Genomic DNA, 17,884 nt, shown 5'->3' on the forward strand with positions numbered 1-17,884 from the left:
TTTATGTTGTGAAGTGATCCATGTTTCAGTGCAAGCATATAATTCACCTTGTTCACGTATTTGACGACAAAAGGCGCAGCGAACAAAATAAGTCACTTTTAACACCTTTATTTGGGTTCCCAATACACAAGTTGAAGAGAACTGCCTGCATAAGATTTCAACAGACATCAAAGGCGTTGGCCAACAACTGTAAATGTGAACTGCAGTCCTATTTACACCATCTTGTAACAGACGTTGGTATTTTCGGACAATTACATTTATCACACCCGTGGAGGGAGTGGTGGGTTGCAGTACAATTAAAAGGCCTCGAGCAATTTCAGCCGATAGATCAGAAAAGCACTCTTCACAGATGTTACATCAGCTTCAATTGCAGATCTAAACTCTGGGTCTACTTGTGGAGCTCATGCGCTGCTTAGGGAGGATTGTAAGGGGGAAAAAAATTATCACTACAAAAATAATAAGCAGACTGTGCCCCAGAGAGATACCAAGTTTCTGATGTCTGCATATCGGACAAGGCAGTGAGTCTCCGCACAAGTAGGTACGAAAACCCAAAAGATTTGTTCTTATATTAAAAATGTTTATGACCTGAGATTTTTAGTGGAACATTAGAAGAACATAAATTAACTGTGTAAACTGCTGTGATGGCTGCAAGCACTCATAGCTATTGCGGCTTCCCTTTGTTTTAAAACTTCAAACATGCACATTAAAATTGTGAAAAGAAAATGTTTTTTTTTTGTTTGTTTTGTCGTCACACACAGCTTGATGCATCATGCTGTTACATTGGACAGCTTCACAAGAATTACCAGCAGTGTGGACAGTGAGAAATTCATATAATTTAAGACATTTAAAAAAAAAAACCCAAAACAAAAGTCTATTCAATGCTGTAATATGGCAGTGGGAACAACACTGGAGGTTATAAGTTCATTCCTTGGGCACTTAGTAAAGAGTCCAGCATGTCGAAAGTGTCTTTGTAGTCTGTGTGTTGGCCGTTGGCCGTCAGCAGCCCGTTGGTACCATCGTGACCGTGGTGCTCCATCATCCTCTGGCTGCTATCAGAGTAGTGGACTGAGCTAATGGCCGCCTTTGAGCATCTGCTGCTCTTGGACGAGTGGTGGTGGTGGTGGTGGCCTACGTTGGGGTGAGGCCTCTTTCGAGAAAACGCCGAGCTACAATCGCCGCCTGGAGGTCGCTGGGACACAGAAGCGGCATCCACCCGGCAACTGGCGCCAAGGGAATACGGGTGGGAGTGGCTGTGTTTGGAGTGGCGGTGGCTTGCATGCTCCTTGTGCTTGTCTTTACCTGGGTCGGAGGTGCCATGGCGCTCCGATGACACCTTGATCCTCATTTTGAGCTCCTCGCTAGTGGCCGAGCCGTTCTCTGAGAAAGAAGCGGGCACCCGAGTCTTTTTGGAGCTCGATTTCTCTCGCCTGCCTTCACCTGGCTGGCTGCCTGCCAGAGGCTGGCAGCGCTTCTTGTGGTGGTGCGAGGGAGCGGCGGGTGGCGGTGTGTACATGTCTGTGCTGGCCTCCTCCTTGATGCCGTTCTGCAGAGCGAGCTCCGCTGCGTGTTTCTCTCTGTACTTTTCCAGAGTTAAAACTTTCTGCGGCCGCAAAAAAGGAGCTGGATTTCCAGCGAGCTGTTGGGGTTTACTGGCAGAACCGCCTGCAGTTTTGTGTTCGTGCTTCAACACAGTTAAGTCCGAATGGGGGGGCTGGGAGAAAGGGTCACCGAGCGGCTGATAGGAGGCATAGGCGCCCGATATGGCACCCAGGGACATCTCGGTGGAGTCTGACGTGGAGGTGGAAGGGAAGAAGGAGCTGGCGACACTAGGGAGGTTGTCTAATGATGCCCCCTGGAATGCGCCGTCCACAGAAGGACCTTCTGTCTTTGGCTTCTTAGCAGCTTGAATGGCCTGAAAAAGAACAACAATTCAACATGTTGCAACACGACAAATAAACACCTTGCAAAAACACTATGTCCACATACCCTCCAGTTTCGGATCCTCTTCAGCCTGCTGGGCGTCTTCTCCAGGATCTGAAGGAACTCATGTGTGAGCTCTACAAACAAAAAGAACGGGATCAAGGGGTGGTTCCCGGACACATCGTTCCTTAAACAGTGCCCTCACCGTCCAGCAGCTGCAGGGTTACCGTGCGGTCCACGTACTCCCACCAGTGCTTGCCATCGGTCGACACAGGGATCTCCCAGTTTGACCACTTGCACGCAAGATGGATACAGACGCAGGCGACCACTGTGGGCCGATACTGCAGGCAGAACGTGGTGAGGTGCAAACTGTCGGGGAAGAGGAGGACAATGGCACAAAAGACACGTCAGCTAACACCTTCTGAAAGACGATGTCTTTGATCAAAACAACACATGATTCCACCAAAGCAGAACACTTAATTTGGTCTACACAGTACAGGCTTGTCTCACTCACAGGGTGTGTGTGTATACACTAATCAAAAAAAAGTGAACAAGTTTAGTATCCTGACGAAAGCCTGCAGGTACATGATGAAAATACAACTTTCAATAATGGGGCAAAACCAAACTGTACTGTTTGATGGAAAAATGGCTTCATCTGGAATACACAGGTAATCAGTCTACATCACATAAACAAGGGTTCAACTCAACACTAAGATTTATTGCTAAATGACTTTAATTATGGTGTTCCTCAATGTTAAAAATGTTGTTTCTCAATCAGTTCATTCTTTAAGTGACCAGGAATGGGTCATGTGGAATGTGAGGCTGAAAAAAATTGGAAGTGAAGCCTTTTATAACTCCTAGACCCACAATCCTAAACTCCACTGCAAACTTTATGTCGTCAGCAAAGTACGGGGAAAGCCTTAAATTGGGGAGTTGACTCACTCACGCCTCATACGATTGGGAAGTCACAATGGGCCTCATTCATTTTTGAATGTAAGAAATATTCTTACTCTGGGCACAATTTCAGTGTATGTGCAAAATCCCCATCAGGTTCATGATATGTGGCTACCGGGCAGTTTTCTTCTCACTAGCGTGCACATTCAGAGTCTGACAAGGTTCTAAATTTGTTTGCAGAGTAAGAATAAATTCAAGGAAGCCGACGAATAAATCCCAGATTTGTGCATCAAGTATTATTAAGTAGGATTTAAGTCCAAATTCCTGCGTACGTACAGCCTGTGTCAATATGTGATTCAAGGTGGTGGTTGTCATTGCCAATTTGACGTTCAGGAGGAAAAAGCACATTCATTTGAGACAGTCGGACACAGGTGGGTGTACGTGTGCCAGAGCCAACCTCCTGTTTGGGCTTGGCAAGGTTCATTTACATTAGGCAATATCATACTTTAGGAGTCAAGCACACCCTGATTGACCAGAGTAATACAATAGTGGAGAAAAAGGACATTCGATCTTTTAGTCTTTTACTGCATATCCAAAAAGGCTGTGTTGAGATTATGAGAACTCCCTTCAAAAACATCCATTTTGGATGTGCACCATAAAATCTGTTTTAAGTCGTCATCTTGAAAGTGCTTCAAAAAACAAAACTGAGGACATGAATGGTCCTCTCATGCCCACAGAGGAAGCCATGTTAAGTTTGCAGTGTAGTCTGGTGGGCATATGTTGGTTCATTTCGGGTGTTAAAAAAATAAAAGGCAATTCTCATCAAAACTCTACTCAGGCTACCATCTGAGTGTTTTTAACCTATGCACTGTGTACCAAACAACCGTGAGAGGTAAAGGACACCACTACATTCCACGCTGTGCATTCAACCCCTCTGTGTCAAAGCCCTTGTACAATACACCGCATACAGCAGCCTGGCCGGTTCTGGATTTCCAGGGTCCAGCTGCACACAGGGTGATGGACACAGGAAGGGGTCCTTGCAGAACAGGAAGCTATAGTGTGCCATTAAAGTGCAATAATGGGAACAGGATAATAACCTGTTGGTAGCCATGAAATAGGAAGTCTGTGCCAAATCCTTGCTTGCTGTAAAGGAAGGAGAAAGTTGATTTTAGAAGCCAGTTAATGGGTTGCTGCAACACAGTCATGGTCTTTGGGGGTGTCACGGTTTCATTTTCCCAGCCTCATGTCCGCAAAAAGAAACAAACGGCATATTTAGCTACATTCGCGATGCTCATGTTAGGTGCGGTTCAAACAAACTCTGGTGCAGCTCATTTAGTCAAGTGTGAACGCTATGACCCTAACACTAGTGCACACCAGACTAGTGGGTTGAGAAACCCTGCGTGGAGATCTTGGTGTACTTGCAAGTAAACATGGATACAGTTCAGAGCACTTGAGTTCAAATGTGAACGCTAAACATAGTACACGGACCAGCTTCAAAATGACAATCGGGGGATGGGGGGCTGCACCTTTAATTTCATAATAATATTTGGAACTTTTCATGACATTGTAGCCAGTACTCTAAGTTTAAAAAAAAAAAAAAAAAAAAAACATTTTGGCTTCAACCAAGCAGATAGCATTTTTGGGAGGGATACTTCAAACATAGAGGTGGGCATTGTTTAGAACTTCACGACTGGATTCTATGTCGATTCTTTAGGTTGCAATTCAATTCCAACCTCGCAGGGACGATACAATATTGTATTATAGCGCTCCCAGCATGCTTTGCCGCACTAAGGATGTAAAATAGTGTTCAAAGTGCATATTTTGTGCTAATTATTTCTTCAGTCATTGTTTTTGTTGTTTTATTATTTGCTAGTGAGTCTACTCCATTTGCTGCAGTATGATTATTTTAATTTCGATATGACACCATGATTCTGCATGACATGTTGACTAATGACTTGCCTACACTTCAGGTGTGTGGGGGATTGTAAGCTTGTTCTTCTGCTTGCAAAAATAAAAATTAATTTGTTTTTAAGTTAGCATATGTTTTACCATGCCTGCGCCTAATAATACGGTGCACGTTGTGTATGTGGTAAAATGTAGAAATGGCACCCGCAATTAACACCGTGGCTTAGGGTAGTGAAAATATGGTACTGAAGTAAAAACATAACAGCACCATATTAAAAATGTAAAGTATATGAATATGTACACAATATTTATTTGTTAGGGTTACTATTTGCCATCTTTTTAACATATTCTGTAATTTCTCGATTATAATGCGTCCTGAAGGATAATGCCCACCACCAATTTGCTCCTATCCATATTGTCTAAATATTAGGAATGATCTATTTCTATTTTGCTACATTTGTACTTTGTTTTTCAAAAACTGTCTGTACAACAATCATTAATAATCACTGTGCATGTGCTGATGTAGTGGTAATATAATCTCGGGACAGACCAGAACCAACTCAAATAAATGCTCAACGATGGCATAACATTTTATTAATAGTTGATAACACATATTACAGTCTTAAATAAATAAACTATATCCATCGTAGCTACTTTTGGTACATCGCTGTCAAACTAATTATTGATGAATTGATTCAGTTCTGGTGCCTCCTACATTCATGAACAGTGATCCCATCCTCCTGCCACAGCATGTCATCCTCTGAGCCATCCATGGCGTTTGTGAGGAAACATTTTTTGAATCCCAAGAGTCAGGGTTCCCTTTATTTCTCATTATTGTCAGCGCTTTGAGGGGAAGGTCCATGCTAATAATGCAGCCTCTTGCCCCCCGTTCAGCTACAATCTGTAGTCGCTCTTCATTGCGTCAGGTTACGATCAAAACGAAAGCTCAAACTAAGTAGAAATGAGTGTAATGGGCACTTTTAAGAAAAGCGAGCATTTCAATTGTGTGCGCTACCCTCCCCCCCCTTTTTTTATTAAATGATCTTAAAATTGTACTACGTAGTTTCAGCTTACGTTGTTTTGCTTGTGGTTTGGCCGCGTGATCGTCAAGAGTGGTGAAACATTTCTTTTAAAAGCGGCTGTACAACTAACCGTTGTAGTCGACATTTTTTGTCTTCGTTTAAGATAAAACAAACTCAGCGGCAGTCGTTTATGATGTTTGGTGCAGTAGCAACAAATATACAATGCTAACAATTGTAAAATACAAAGCTCTCCCTCAGGATTTCAGCGTTCAGGTTGGTGGCGCACATTACAGTAATATATATATAAATCTGTAACATAAGACATCGAATATCATACTGAAATTTATATGTATACCTATTTTTTAACCACTCTATGTAGCTGTATAAGAGTATAAAATGTGATACCTAAAAATACCTAAATATAATGCACTCCATTGACTTTTTGAAAATATTTTGGGCAAATAATTGCACATTATTTTCAAGAAATTACGGTAATTAAGGGCAATATTTGCAGCATTGTGATAAACCATCTTTCATGTTGGTATTGCCTACCATGGTCTGAGTGTCGATTTGTTAAGTTTGGGATTTACAGGGGAAATCCAAAATGACCCCAAATAGATATAAAAGTAGAAGTTGTCAAGCTACTGCTGCCATGACTGCTTGGTGAGTTGCCATTTCACTACTGTTTTGTCAAATGCAGCTCCCACCCATACAACGCAAACCACATGCAAGCATCTCTCAGTGGCCAAGAGGTGAATGGATGCACAAGATGTGAAATGAAGTTGTGAATTTATGAGTATTTATGAGAAAAATGACAGTCTGACTGTCAAGTGAACTGCACCAAACATGGCATCACAATTTTATTTTTAATTTTAGTCCTGACCAGTGGTGGACGTCTGAGGCTCTATTTATGTGACTTGCGCAAATCAAGTGTTGCGCTTGGCATAACTGTGGGATGAGGTGGGCTGGACCTGGTTTTAGTTATTTTTTAGACTGAGATGCCCCCAGCAGATTTAAAATGGGGTGTCAACAGTGGTGTTGTCATCACTGCTGCTGATTTCACTCTTGTACAATTAAAGTGGGTTGTCTAATTCCCTTTTTGGAGACATTTCTCCAGACAGAAGACGATGACAGCGACCTGTGCATAACTGGAGAATGAAATATCAGCTGGATATCCTTTTTAAATACAGAATGAGCTGGTGAAAATTCAGTGGTAACTTAAATGTGTCCGAGTGCCCCTCAGATGATCAATACACCCAGCTCCATAACTGCATGTTAGCAAATACTTGAGATGATTTAAAAAGTACAATAAGGCTAACTATAAAAAGCATGGAATACATTTGAGTTTTATAATGATTAAGAGTCAAATGCCCAGTGTTGAAAAAAGCCCATCATTCACTACGTGTCCATGGAGCTCAAGTGTGATCACAATCACCAAAATCACATTAGATCACCTGTGCCAAAACCTAGACGTGGTCCCAGTAGGCTTAAGTTTAGATGGACTTTCTGACACCAAAATCTCTCTCCGTCATGGGCATCTCCAAGGGCACACGCTCACTACAGCAACACTGCTCAGCCCGACATAGACAGGTCTGCCAATATGTAGCGACACAGGTGCCTACATGAATTGACCCCTCCGTACAGGGCACTTAACCACGCCTCTTGAAGTGACGTCACGCCACATGCGCTGACGTAAGACAAACAGTAAAAATGGCAAATACAATACAATACATTCTGAACTGAGACAGACTCCATGCTTTTGATTTCATTCAAATCAACGATATATTAGATTCTAAATACAATACATTCTTAACTGAGAGAGACGCCATGCTTCTGATTTCATTCAATCATTCACACGTAGCAATGTTATGCTAGCGGAGAACGTGTCATTCATTTATACGAGACGTGTATTAAAAATTAAATTTAGGCCATATCTTCGTGCAAACACAGTCTGGTTAAGCTTCTGGCCGCGAGCCAGCAAGAAATCAATTCGTTTGTGCAGTCCGATCATTGCTAAATATCGCTCAACAAAGAATAAGTGTGTCAATCGTTCACACCTAGCAGTGTTATGCTAGCGATGAACGTCTCATTCATTTATACGAGACGTGGATTAAAAATCAAATTTAGGGCATATCTTTGTGCAAACACAGTCTGGTTAAGATTCTGGCCGCGAGCCAGCAAGAAATCAATACGTTTGTACAGTCCGATCATCGCTAAATATCGCTCAACAAAGAATAAGTGTGTCAATCGTTCACACGTAGCATTTTATGCTAGCGGAGAACGTCTCATTCATTTATACGAGACGTGGATTAAAAATCAAATTTTGGGCATATCTTCGTGCAAACACAGTCTGGTTAAGCTTCGGTCGCGAGCCAGCAAGAAATCAATACGTTTGTGCAGTCCGATCATGGCTAAATATCGCTCAACAAAGAATAAGTGTGTCAATCGTTCACATCCAGCAGTGTTATCTAGCGAAGAACTTCAAATTCATTTATACGAGACATGTATTGAAAATCAAATATAGGGCATACCTTCGTGCAAACATATGTGTTCCGGTTGATATTAGATGGATTTAGTTGATGATGCGGTCTTCCACAAAGTTTGATCCACCGAAGGCATTTTTCGTACTGGGTCTTCGGTTTTGGAAAGGGTACGAATCGAACTCCACCAACTAGCCTTTCAGGATACCTGTCGTCACTATTACAAAGTCCGTGACTACACCTCTTAACCATATTTTTTGTTAAATAACCCAAATACGCGATAAAACGCTAACTAAACCTATACTGGACCATTCAATGTTGTCAGAGAAAATGGCGGGAGCAAAAACGGGCTTTGGTCTATGCAGATCTCTGGCCTCGGATTGGTCAGTGACGCGGATTCCGCAATATCCACGGAGGGGTCAATTGAAAATAGACCCCCCCCCCATTATCAAATTGCCACATGTACTGGGTGGATGACAGACCACACCCTCGCTGTGCCGACACCACCCAGCTTTGGCGAAAACGAGTCTGCCAAATTGGCAAAAGCACCGCACATCTTGCACTTGCACAAACATCAAGGTGTGTCAGTTTTTACACTTAAAGTGAAGTCCGTTTTCAATCACGTTTTGTATACATGATCTCTTTCGACTTGAGTAAGATACAACATTCGAGAATCCTTTCCAGATTTTGTATTTTTACACATCGTAATTTCAAAATAGTCCGCCATTGTTTTTTCATCGTAGTGTATTCTGGGTGGTGATGTAAAATGTGGATGTGCCCAATGCACGGAATAGTTTTTAGCAGTAGCCACAGTGGCAGGCCCTGGCACCAATTAAGGCTCTTCAGCCATTTCAGTTCGAGCCCGAGTGGGATCAGGAAAATGAGGAGAGCAAGTGGAAGAAACAAGAAATGAGGATGAAGATGACAGGTGGGAAGAAACTCGAGTTGGTCATTTTTAGTGGTGTATTTGTAGCTACTGCTTGTAAATGACGTCTGAGAATGAGAACATATGTTGTAAAGAACTCAGTTTTATTTCTGCTGTTGCCAATGTTTGTTTTGCCGGATGTTACAAAAGTATTCAGTATACTTGGTTGTTTTGCCCAATATTATAAATGTATTCAGTAATAATAGTGTCAAGTTATTTGCGTTCATATTTTACAATTTTTCACCTATTACTGTCCAGTGGCGATGGTTTGTTTACAACAGCTGATGATAATGTTTCTAATCAAGATATGCGGTCAGCGCCATTTGTCTTTCAAGTCTTTTAGCTTAGTTTTTCGTTTGTGACACGTGGGTGTTTAGGCTCTTTTTGAGGAAAGATGTCACTGCATTGGATATGAGCTGTTGTTTATACCCAGACAGAGCAATCAAATGCTTTGAACAACTGTAGATCTTTTGGCAGCTCAACTCTTCTGGCCACATCCTCCCACAGTTTTCTCAACTAGATATTTTGGGGAAAGTTGTGAATGCTTTACTCCCTTTTTGCATTCTATCGTGATTGGAAAATGCATTCCAAAGAAGCGGAGTGTGGCATTTTTAACTTTTTCGTTGACGATAAATTACTCACAAGTGGCTAGCTTAGCTCCGCAGAGAGCAAAAACTTAATTTTACAACAGCCATTCTGTTATCATTCCCAGAATTCTTTGCGCACCCTAATTGTGGTGCCGACCATGTATCAAATTATAGTCCAAAAAAATGAACATTTTAACTTGTAGGAATAAGTTAAACATATGTTCACTATTTCAGAAGTATAGGTTTGTAGTTGTAAAATTAAATGTATTTCTCAACTTCATCAATTGGAGTTTTCTTTAAATGCAGCTGCACTGTCAACAAAAATAGAGCCCCCAGTGTTAAGCCTCAAAGTATTTATCCAATGCTACTGTGACAATATCTCAAAGTAAGTAACACCACTACCACCAAAGGGTGTGCAAAAAGAGATTTGAATCTGGAGAACCTGTGACACCCCTGATATATCTTTGGTTTTAAAATATAATTCATGCAATTGTCAAAGACAAACTTGATTCCAAAATGGCACCTACACTTAGAAAAGGTTACACCAAGAATACACCATTAGCTAAAAAAACAAAACAAAACAAAAACAACAACAAAAAAAACCACAAAGAACGCTTTACCTCGTACCAACTGGGAGCACCTTACAACATCTGTGTGTGGATGATCGATAGTAATTTCAAAACCTGTAATCAAGATGATAAAAAGACAGCCATTAAAACGAAGTTTGCTTTATTGCAAGGGAAACACACATTGCATGTAATTAATGTAGTGACAGTACATACTGTTAAAAAAAACTGTGATGGTGTCTGGAGCTTACCCAGGGTTTGCAGGACGATGGTTTCCAGCGCTACAAGCTCTTGTGACTGCTGATGGAATGCCTAGAAAATATCAAGGCATCAGACTACACAATAAGTTCAAGGTTGTATGTCGCATATCCACACTCTGGGCCGGGTTAACATAAAATCCCCTTTATGCAATGTCTATAGGAGAGGAGCCAGAGGAGGTGGCTGGGGCATATTGATCCAGTTGCCTCCCGAACACCTCCCTGGTGAGGTGTTCTGGGCACGTCCCACAGGAAGGAGACCCAGGGGACGACCCAGGAAACGCTGGAGAGGCTACGTCTCTCGGCTGGCCTGTGAACGCCTCGGGATCTCCCTGGAAGAGCTGGATGAAGTGGCCGGGGAAAGGGAAATCTGGGCATCCCTGCTGGAGCTACTGCCCCTGCTACCCCACCCGAAAAAATGGTACAAAATGGATGGATGGATGGATGGACAATGTCTATATGTGGGAATAATGCATCTGACAGGAACTACAGTGAAGCACAGTGGATACGTTCCAGATAAGGAACCCAAGCTGCCGTTTGGGAATCTATTACTGTGTGTCACCTAGAAATATCAATAGCTAGCAGCCAATCAATTTGATTTGGTGGTGGTTTTTCAACTGTAAGTTAATAAATCATTTTCAAGTCAAATTTTTGTTGGTTTCAATTTTTATATCTCACTTGACAAATACCTTATATACAAATAATAATACTGAAACTAATAAAAACTAGGCTTTACACAATAAAGGATTTTTGGGACAGATGACTGATCAATGAATTTGGAGAAAAAAAAAAAAAAAAAAAAAAAAAAAACCAATAGCCGATCATTGATTCGATCACAAGATGGAGCAATAAGTCTATTCAAATGACATGTTCCTTTCCTGCATATACTTTAGTGTAGTTAACTGTTCAAAAAATATATACTTACTTGTGGATCTATTTATAGCAGTGACGTATAGCAACAGAAAGACAAAGTAACGATCTACTATTACATTGAAGTAAGTACATACAGCAATTAACGTGTATACTCTTTCACATTTTTGTCTGTCTGCTGTGCTGTGAGATTTTTGCCATGTTAAGTTATGTGCCTTGGCTCCAAAAAGGTTGGAATTCAGTGCTCGTCAATATCGTGTTAAACAGAGCAGCAGTATGTTTACAAACAACCACGAACGGTGGCATTAGCTTACTTGGCTCCATAACATTTTGTTGCTTGTTTGTGAGCCGTATCACATTAAAAGTACGTTAACACACCTCAAGCAATCCTTACATGAATGTCCACTCTTGTCTTGAGCACTGGTGACCAACAAACACCCACCCCCCCTTCTTTATAATACAGTCAGCGCGATCCACTCGTTTTCATCCCCATGCTAACGAGTGTATCCACTTGCATTTCAGTTGAAAATATAAAGCCCAGTGATCACAGAAAATGAGAAACGGTGGTATATTTAGAACACGACTGTGACATGGAGTAAATGTCTTTCCCTGAGCCAATCAATGAACAGCAAATGATGACATCAAAACCGATCAGCAAAAAATGCCAATTATCATCTGAGCTGATCAAAGCACCTTGACTAATAAAGTCTAATAAAAACTAAGCTAAAACACAGCATTTCTGGAAGAAAAAAAAAGTAATAAAAACCTGTCCTAAAAATTTATTCAAACTGAATCTGAAAAAAAGTAAAAATGAACAAATAAAAAACTATATATATCCATTTTCTGAGCCGCTCATCTTCACAAGAGTTGCGGGAGAGCTGGAGCCTATACCAGCTGACATCGGGCAGGAGGCGATGTACACCCTGAACTGGTTGACAGCAAATCGCAGGGTACATGGAGCCGGAGCTCAGGGCCCGCCTTTGGCGGCAGCAGAGGCCTTTAGCTGAGCTTCGGCGTCCAGGGCCTCTGCCGCCTGGAAGCTCGGCTAAAGGCCCGCCCCCGGAGCTCACTCATCAGACTCCGCATCATTCCTGTCTGGAGAACCATCACCGGCTGTTGGCCCGGAGCCTCCGGGGGCCTTTGTTTGCGGATTTACGTCACGCACAGGCCTCCAAGTAGTCAAGATTCCGCGTCATTCCACCCGAAGAACCATACGAATATTCAACATTAATTACAGCCACAGATTCAAATCTGTATGGAAGTATTCCTCTGTCTTCCGGACCAAACGACACTGCTATTTCTTTATCAGACGAGGATAAATCCAATTAATCGGCCCTAGCCATAATGTGGCCCAACGTAATTGAGCCTTTGTTGGGGCATGTTACATGTCACATCCGCGCACGTAGGTCATGTGACTCGCAAAAATGGAAGCGTCCCTGAAAATTCCTAATGGCCGATAAAAATCTTAACCTAACCCTAATCCAAATGAGAGGATTTAACATCACATTGTCAAAATAGGGTACATATTACATGACCTATTGGATACACTGTTTATGCAAAGCACTGGATTTCCCGTTTAAGATACTTCAAGCATTTTTTGTGACCAACAGCCCCTTTGAAAAGAAATATCGCCCATCCTTCCATTTTTGAATTGTGGCGTCAATAGTAGTAATTGAAAAAATGTTTTGTAGGCTTCTGAATTAAATTCATCAATTTGTTGCGAAATTAATTACATGTGATAATTCTTTATATAGGTTCACAGGCATGACGGCCCTAAAGGGAAGCAATAACTAGGATGTGGCCTGTGACAAAAATGAGTTTGACACCCCTGTACTTGAATACTAAATTATTGAGTTGCTGCAGCCTGGTAATGTAAAATAATTTAAAAAGGTGCCCAATTAAAAAAAAAAAAATGCCCAATTAAAAAAAAAAAAAAAAAATTTCAAAGGGACAGTCAGCATTCAATGAACAGCCCATGACTTCAACGACAGCGACGTTTAGGTGCCGAGTAACGAAAATGTATAAGATATAGGCTATCACGCTAAATGATATTTTTTCAATGCCTCTGAAATGTTGAAAAATATTCAATAGTTTCCTAGCTTATTAGCTTGCAGGCTAGCTTTTTAGCTCGTGGCTGGGGTGGTGAACACATCAAAAAATTTACGTTGGCTGAAGTGTCTGTTATGTGAATCTGTACACTGCAAATGAAGCAAGGCTGTGGAGCACTTGATGGAGCCAACACAGGCAAGTGTATATTGAGTCGCTGGCATTCACTGAGTCCAACTTGGATGGCTCACTGTGTGCTCCCCGCACCACCTCTCTATAACAATGACAATTTATTAAATACGGCAAACTATTGCAGCCATTTCATTTATAGAACAATAAGTTGATAAAGCAATTATCGTGACAGGTTTAGGAGGAAGCCCATTTATTCTGTTGTAATGATAGCAACAGTTGGATAAAGAGATTTTTGCTATACATTGGTAGAGCATTTAAATGTTCTACCTGCCACTAAACACCGCTGGCATACATAAAAATATTTTTGATGAAGAAAAATAAATTAAATGGTACGTCACACATCAGCCAAGACAAGGATCCTTTAAAGGGAAAATTCTGTATTAATATATGAAAAATTAACATAAATTAATCTACACCTTTATTGAGAGGTATTCAAACTATACTGTGATAGTTTGTTTAATTGTATCCTGTTTTTAATACTGCCCAGCTCTAGCACCCAAGAAGTAGCTCTCATTTCAAAAAGTATATCACACCTTATCATGTGATATTGCCTAGTTAACAACAATTACAACACACAAAACAAACAATTAATAAACAAATCAGAAAAAAATATTTCACTATAAACTTTAATGCAAAATACTCTTCAATCCGTTATTTCAATGGACTAATTAATACTATAGAACCAAGTTCAGGACCCTAAGCCATATCTGGCTCTTTTGATGGTTGCATAAAGCTCGCAGAGTCCTCATAACGACATTCTGTCGCGTAGGCAATGCAACATTGCAGTAGATTGCTGTGGCAGTCAGAAGGGCCGAACACAGACACGGTTGGAACTACTAATTGTGGAAACACTATTGACAAAGATCGCACAAGGAAAAAAAGATTAGCAATATTGCAGTTTTCGACAAGACTGAACAGTGTTTGTGGCGAGAGACGGTTCTGCTACATGTCTAAATTGTAATGACAAAATTGCAATGATGAAATGCTCAAATATAAAACGCCACATCAACACACGCCTTTCTGTGTCTGCATCCAAATATCCTCCAGGGGACAGAAGGAAGAAAGCATATCAAAAGCAACTGTCCAGAGTCCAAGCTAGTCAGCAGCAATTCTGTGTTTGGACCCAACAAGGTGAATGGAATTCAGATAGCTTTGTTAGTGGGTTGGCAATTGTGAGAAACGGAAAGCCACTCACAGATGGGGAGAATGCCAAAGCATTCATGACTGATGTTGCTAGTGAACTTTCTGACAACTTTTCACATAAAGACAAGATAATACGCTGTGGAGACCCTAATGGGAAAAGCCGAAAGGAAAAGAAGTACCAGACGAAAAAAAGACGTGCCTTTGTCGGAAAGAACTGTTCACCATCGTACCATCACGATGGCAAATTAAATCAAATTGAATTATGTTCACGATTAATGGATGAAAGTCTCAACGTCTGCATGAAGCTTAATCTAACGACGTATGAAACAAACTATATAGCCATCAGCCAAACAATACAGCACCAGAAATTGCATTATTAGAAAGAGGTATTACCAACGGCAGTATCCCAAAGCATTCGTACTCGACGTTGCAAATAAACATTTTGCCAACTTCGCATAAAGACAAGATAACCAAACGAATAAAAGACATGTGGTGGAATGATGATTCAGCCGGTAAAGCGTTGGCCTCACAGTTCTGAGGTCCCGGGTTCGATCCCGGACTCGCCTGTGTGGAGTTTGCATGTTCTCCCAGTATCTGTGTGGGTTTCCTCCCACATCCCCAAAACATGCAACATTAATTGGACACTCTAAATTGCCCCGAGGTGTGATTGTGAGTGTTGCTGTTTGTCTTGATGTGCCCTACAAGTGACTGGCAACCAGTTCCGGGTGTACCCTACCTCTTGCCCATTGATGGCTGCACTCCCTGCGACCCTTGTGAGGATAAGCAGCTAAGAAAATGGACGGATAAAAGACGTCTTTGTACGCTAGAACTGTTCACCACCACACCAGCATCATGGCAAATCAAATTTAATTACGTTCACGGTGAACGGATGGAAGTCTCAGCACCTACATGAAGCTTAATCTATGTATAAACTCCAAAACCATCAGCAAAACTGTGCAGCACTAGCTGTCGCATTAATGGTAAGAAATACTTTTGTCATCATTGGTGAGCAACAGCGCAACAATGTTATTGAAAAGAATTCAGACTTACTGTACCCTAAACGGGATTGTCTTACATAAATGCAGACAGACCTGTATTTAGTTTTTAAAATATTGTATAGCTCTGTTGAAATTACATTTTAAAATATTTGTCATTTAAGGCTCTCTCAGCCAAAAAGGTTCCCGACACCCACTATAGAATATAGTACAGATACAAAGCTACAGCTCTACCTGGAGAATGTTTTTATTCTATAACTATAACTCTATTTAATGAATTTCCACGAGACATTAAGGGGTGCATTCACAATGCCATTTTGTTGTGGTCTGAATCCGCTGGTGAGTTCAAGCTCCTTTTATAGCAGACAAAATCATGCAAACACACCCAAATGTATCACGCAAACCCGATGCCATACTCACATTGCTCTTAGTGTCTAGGGCTGGCTCTTGGGGGTTTATGCAGGCGTGAGCTATTTTAATGACATGCTCCAGCTTCCGGGGCTGCTCCTCAACTTTAGCTGCGAGGAACAATGTTGTTTGGGAGATAATCTAGGATGACATACGTCTGTCCATTACTGCGATTACCAGTACAGCAGAAACTGTTATTAAAACCAGCACTCGTTTAGGAATACTTACATTTCTGTGGAACTTGGTGAAAGAGTGAATCATATAAAATCTGTGCATGTACACTATAGCGGTGTTGATGATCAGTTGAGAGCTGGGTGCACAGGTAAAGGGAAAAAAAAACGTGACGACGACATGGGACCAGTTAAAGGACTCGTTAAGGGCTGTGCTTTACAAAACATTAACTCAAACTTAGCGAACAAAAAAGTACTTGTCAAAAAAAGAAAGGATTAACTACTTGGGATCCGGTTTTACTGCGATTACGAGATCACTAACAATGAAAGATGAAAGACAAAAGCGAACCCAGCGTGAAGGCCCATATGCCACTGTATAATAATGAGTTTTAAAGCTACGTGAGAGACACCCCTTTGCATATTTAACGTGGACATGTATGCCAAAAGGATAAATGAAAACGGACAATAGTTCATTTCTCAATACGTCAAAATGTAGAACAAAACATGCAATATTAGCATTTTTGCAAGCTAATGCTAACTCAAGCTAGCCCAAGAAGTTGCAAGCTTGCTCCTGCCACAAACTGGATACACGTTGAGCCTCTGGCCGATATCTTGGATGAGGTTGGCGGCTTGTTGTCGGTAAGAAAGCTCCCTGTCGGCCTCGATCCCGCAACGTCGAGACGGCGTGTTTTCAAGCTGGTCCCGGGTGAAGAGCCATTTCGTTGAGGGTCCCCGGTGCACCGCCATGACGCTCCCACAGCCTAGCCCGAGCGGCCGGCTAGCACCGGAAGAACGTCACCAAAGGCCCAACCGGTTTCCAAACCGGTGAGCCAGCAAGGGTGTGTGGCGCTCCCTGGCGGCTGGCGGTACAAATGTTTGATTTTTACCCTCTTCAACTGGCTAAGCCCTTGTTCAATTTTATACTCAGCTTGTTCGTGATTAATTTTGTCTCAGTATAAACATATTTTCCAATTCTCATTATATGTTTTTGCTACTGTATAAAGTGTCAAACAACACATTACAGATGTATTATTAATGGAATATAATCAAAAGGGTTAGTATTTACAATCCATGACTCGAAGAGATACTTGCCATGTTATCTTTCTACCGTTAGATGGCAGCCGAGACCATGGAGTTGGACTCGAAGTGAATGACTTGACTGCCTTGAGCGTTTTTAGGAGGGTGGCTGTAAGTGGCGACGTGACGTGTGGCGTGTCTCCCCACTAGGGCAGCTCACCATGGCAACAGGTTGCCGCTCGCCGGGGGGGTCACGCGGACTTGGGTAGCCCGTGTCATTAGTGGCCATGTGATGTTTTATCCCAGCAGCGCCACTTGTGCGCCAGGGAAGCTTCTCTTGGCTCTTTTGGGACAGCACTCTTTCCTACAGATGTCTGGTATTTCGAGGTGCTGTGTGATATTATCATGTTGCCCCCCCCACAGACCCACACTTCGTAGATACTGTCACAAAATTCAGGAATCCCTTACGAACAGACATGTTGTCCAA

General features: G+C 41.7%; 1 protein-coding gene across 1 annotated transcript; it reads right to left on the reverse strand.

Annotated features, from left to right (window-relative positions):
* Positions 1-99: 99 nt before the first annotated feature.
* ccnt2b (cyclin T2b) lies at positions 100-17,241 on the reverse strand. Its single transcript, XM_061802481.1, has 9 exons — positions 16,970-17,241; positions 16,439-16,520; positions 16,223-16,351; positions 10,551-10,611; positions 10,354-10,416; positions 3,912-3,957; positions 2,126-2,289; positions 1,987-2,057; positions 100-1,912 (listed from the first exon to the last, which is right to left on the reverse strand). The coding sequence occupies exons 1-9, from the start codon at positions 17,125-17,127 to the stop codon at positions 914-916; spliced, it is 1,773 nt and encodes a 590-aa protein (XP_061658465.1). The 5' UTR covers positions 17,128-17,241; the 3' UTR covers positions 100-913.
* Between the last annotated feature and the right edge of the window lie 643 nt (positions 17,242-17,884).

This window comes from Syngnathoides biaculeatus, chromosome 2 (genome assembly GCF_019802595.1).
Source record: "Syngnathoides biaculeatus isolate LvHL_M chromosome 2, ASM1980259v1, whole genome shotgun sequence".
Lineage (NCBI taxonomy): Eukaryota > Metazoa > Chordata > Actinopteri > Syngnathiformes > Syngnathidae > Syngnathoides > Syngnathoides biaculeatus.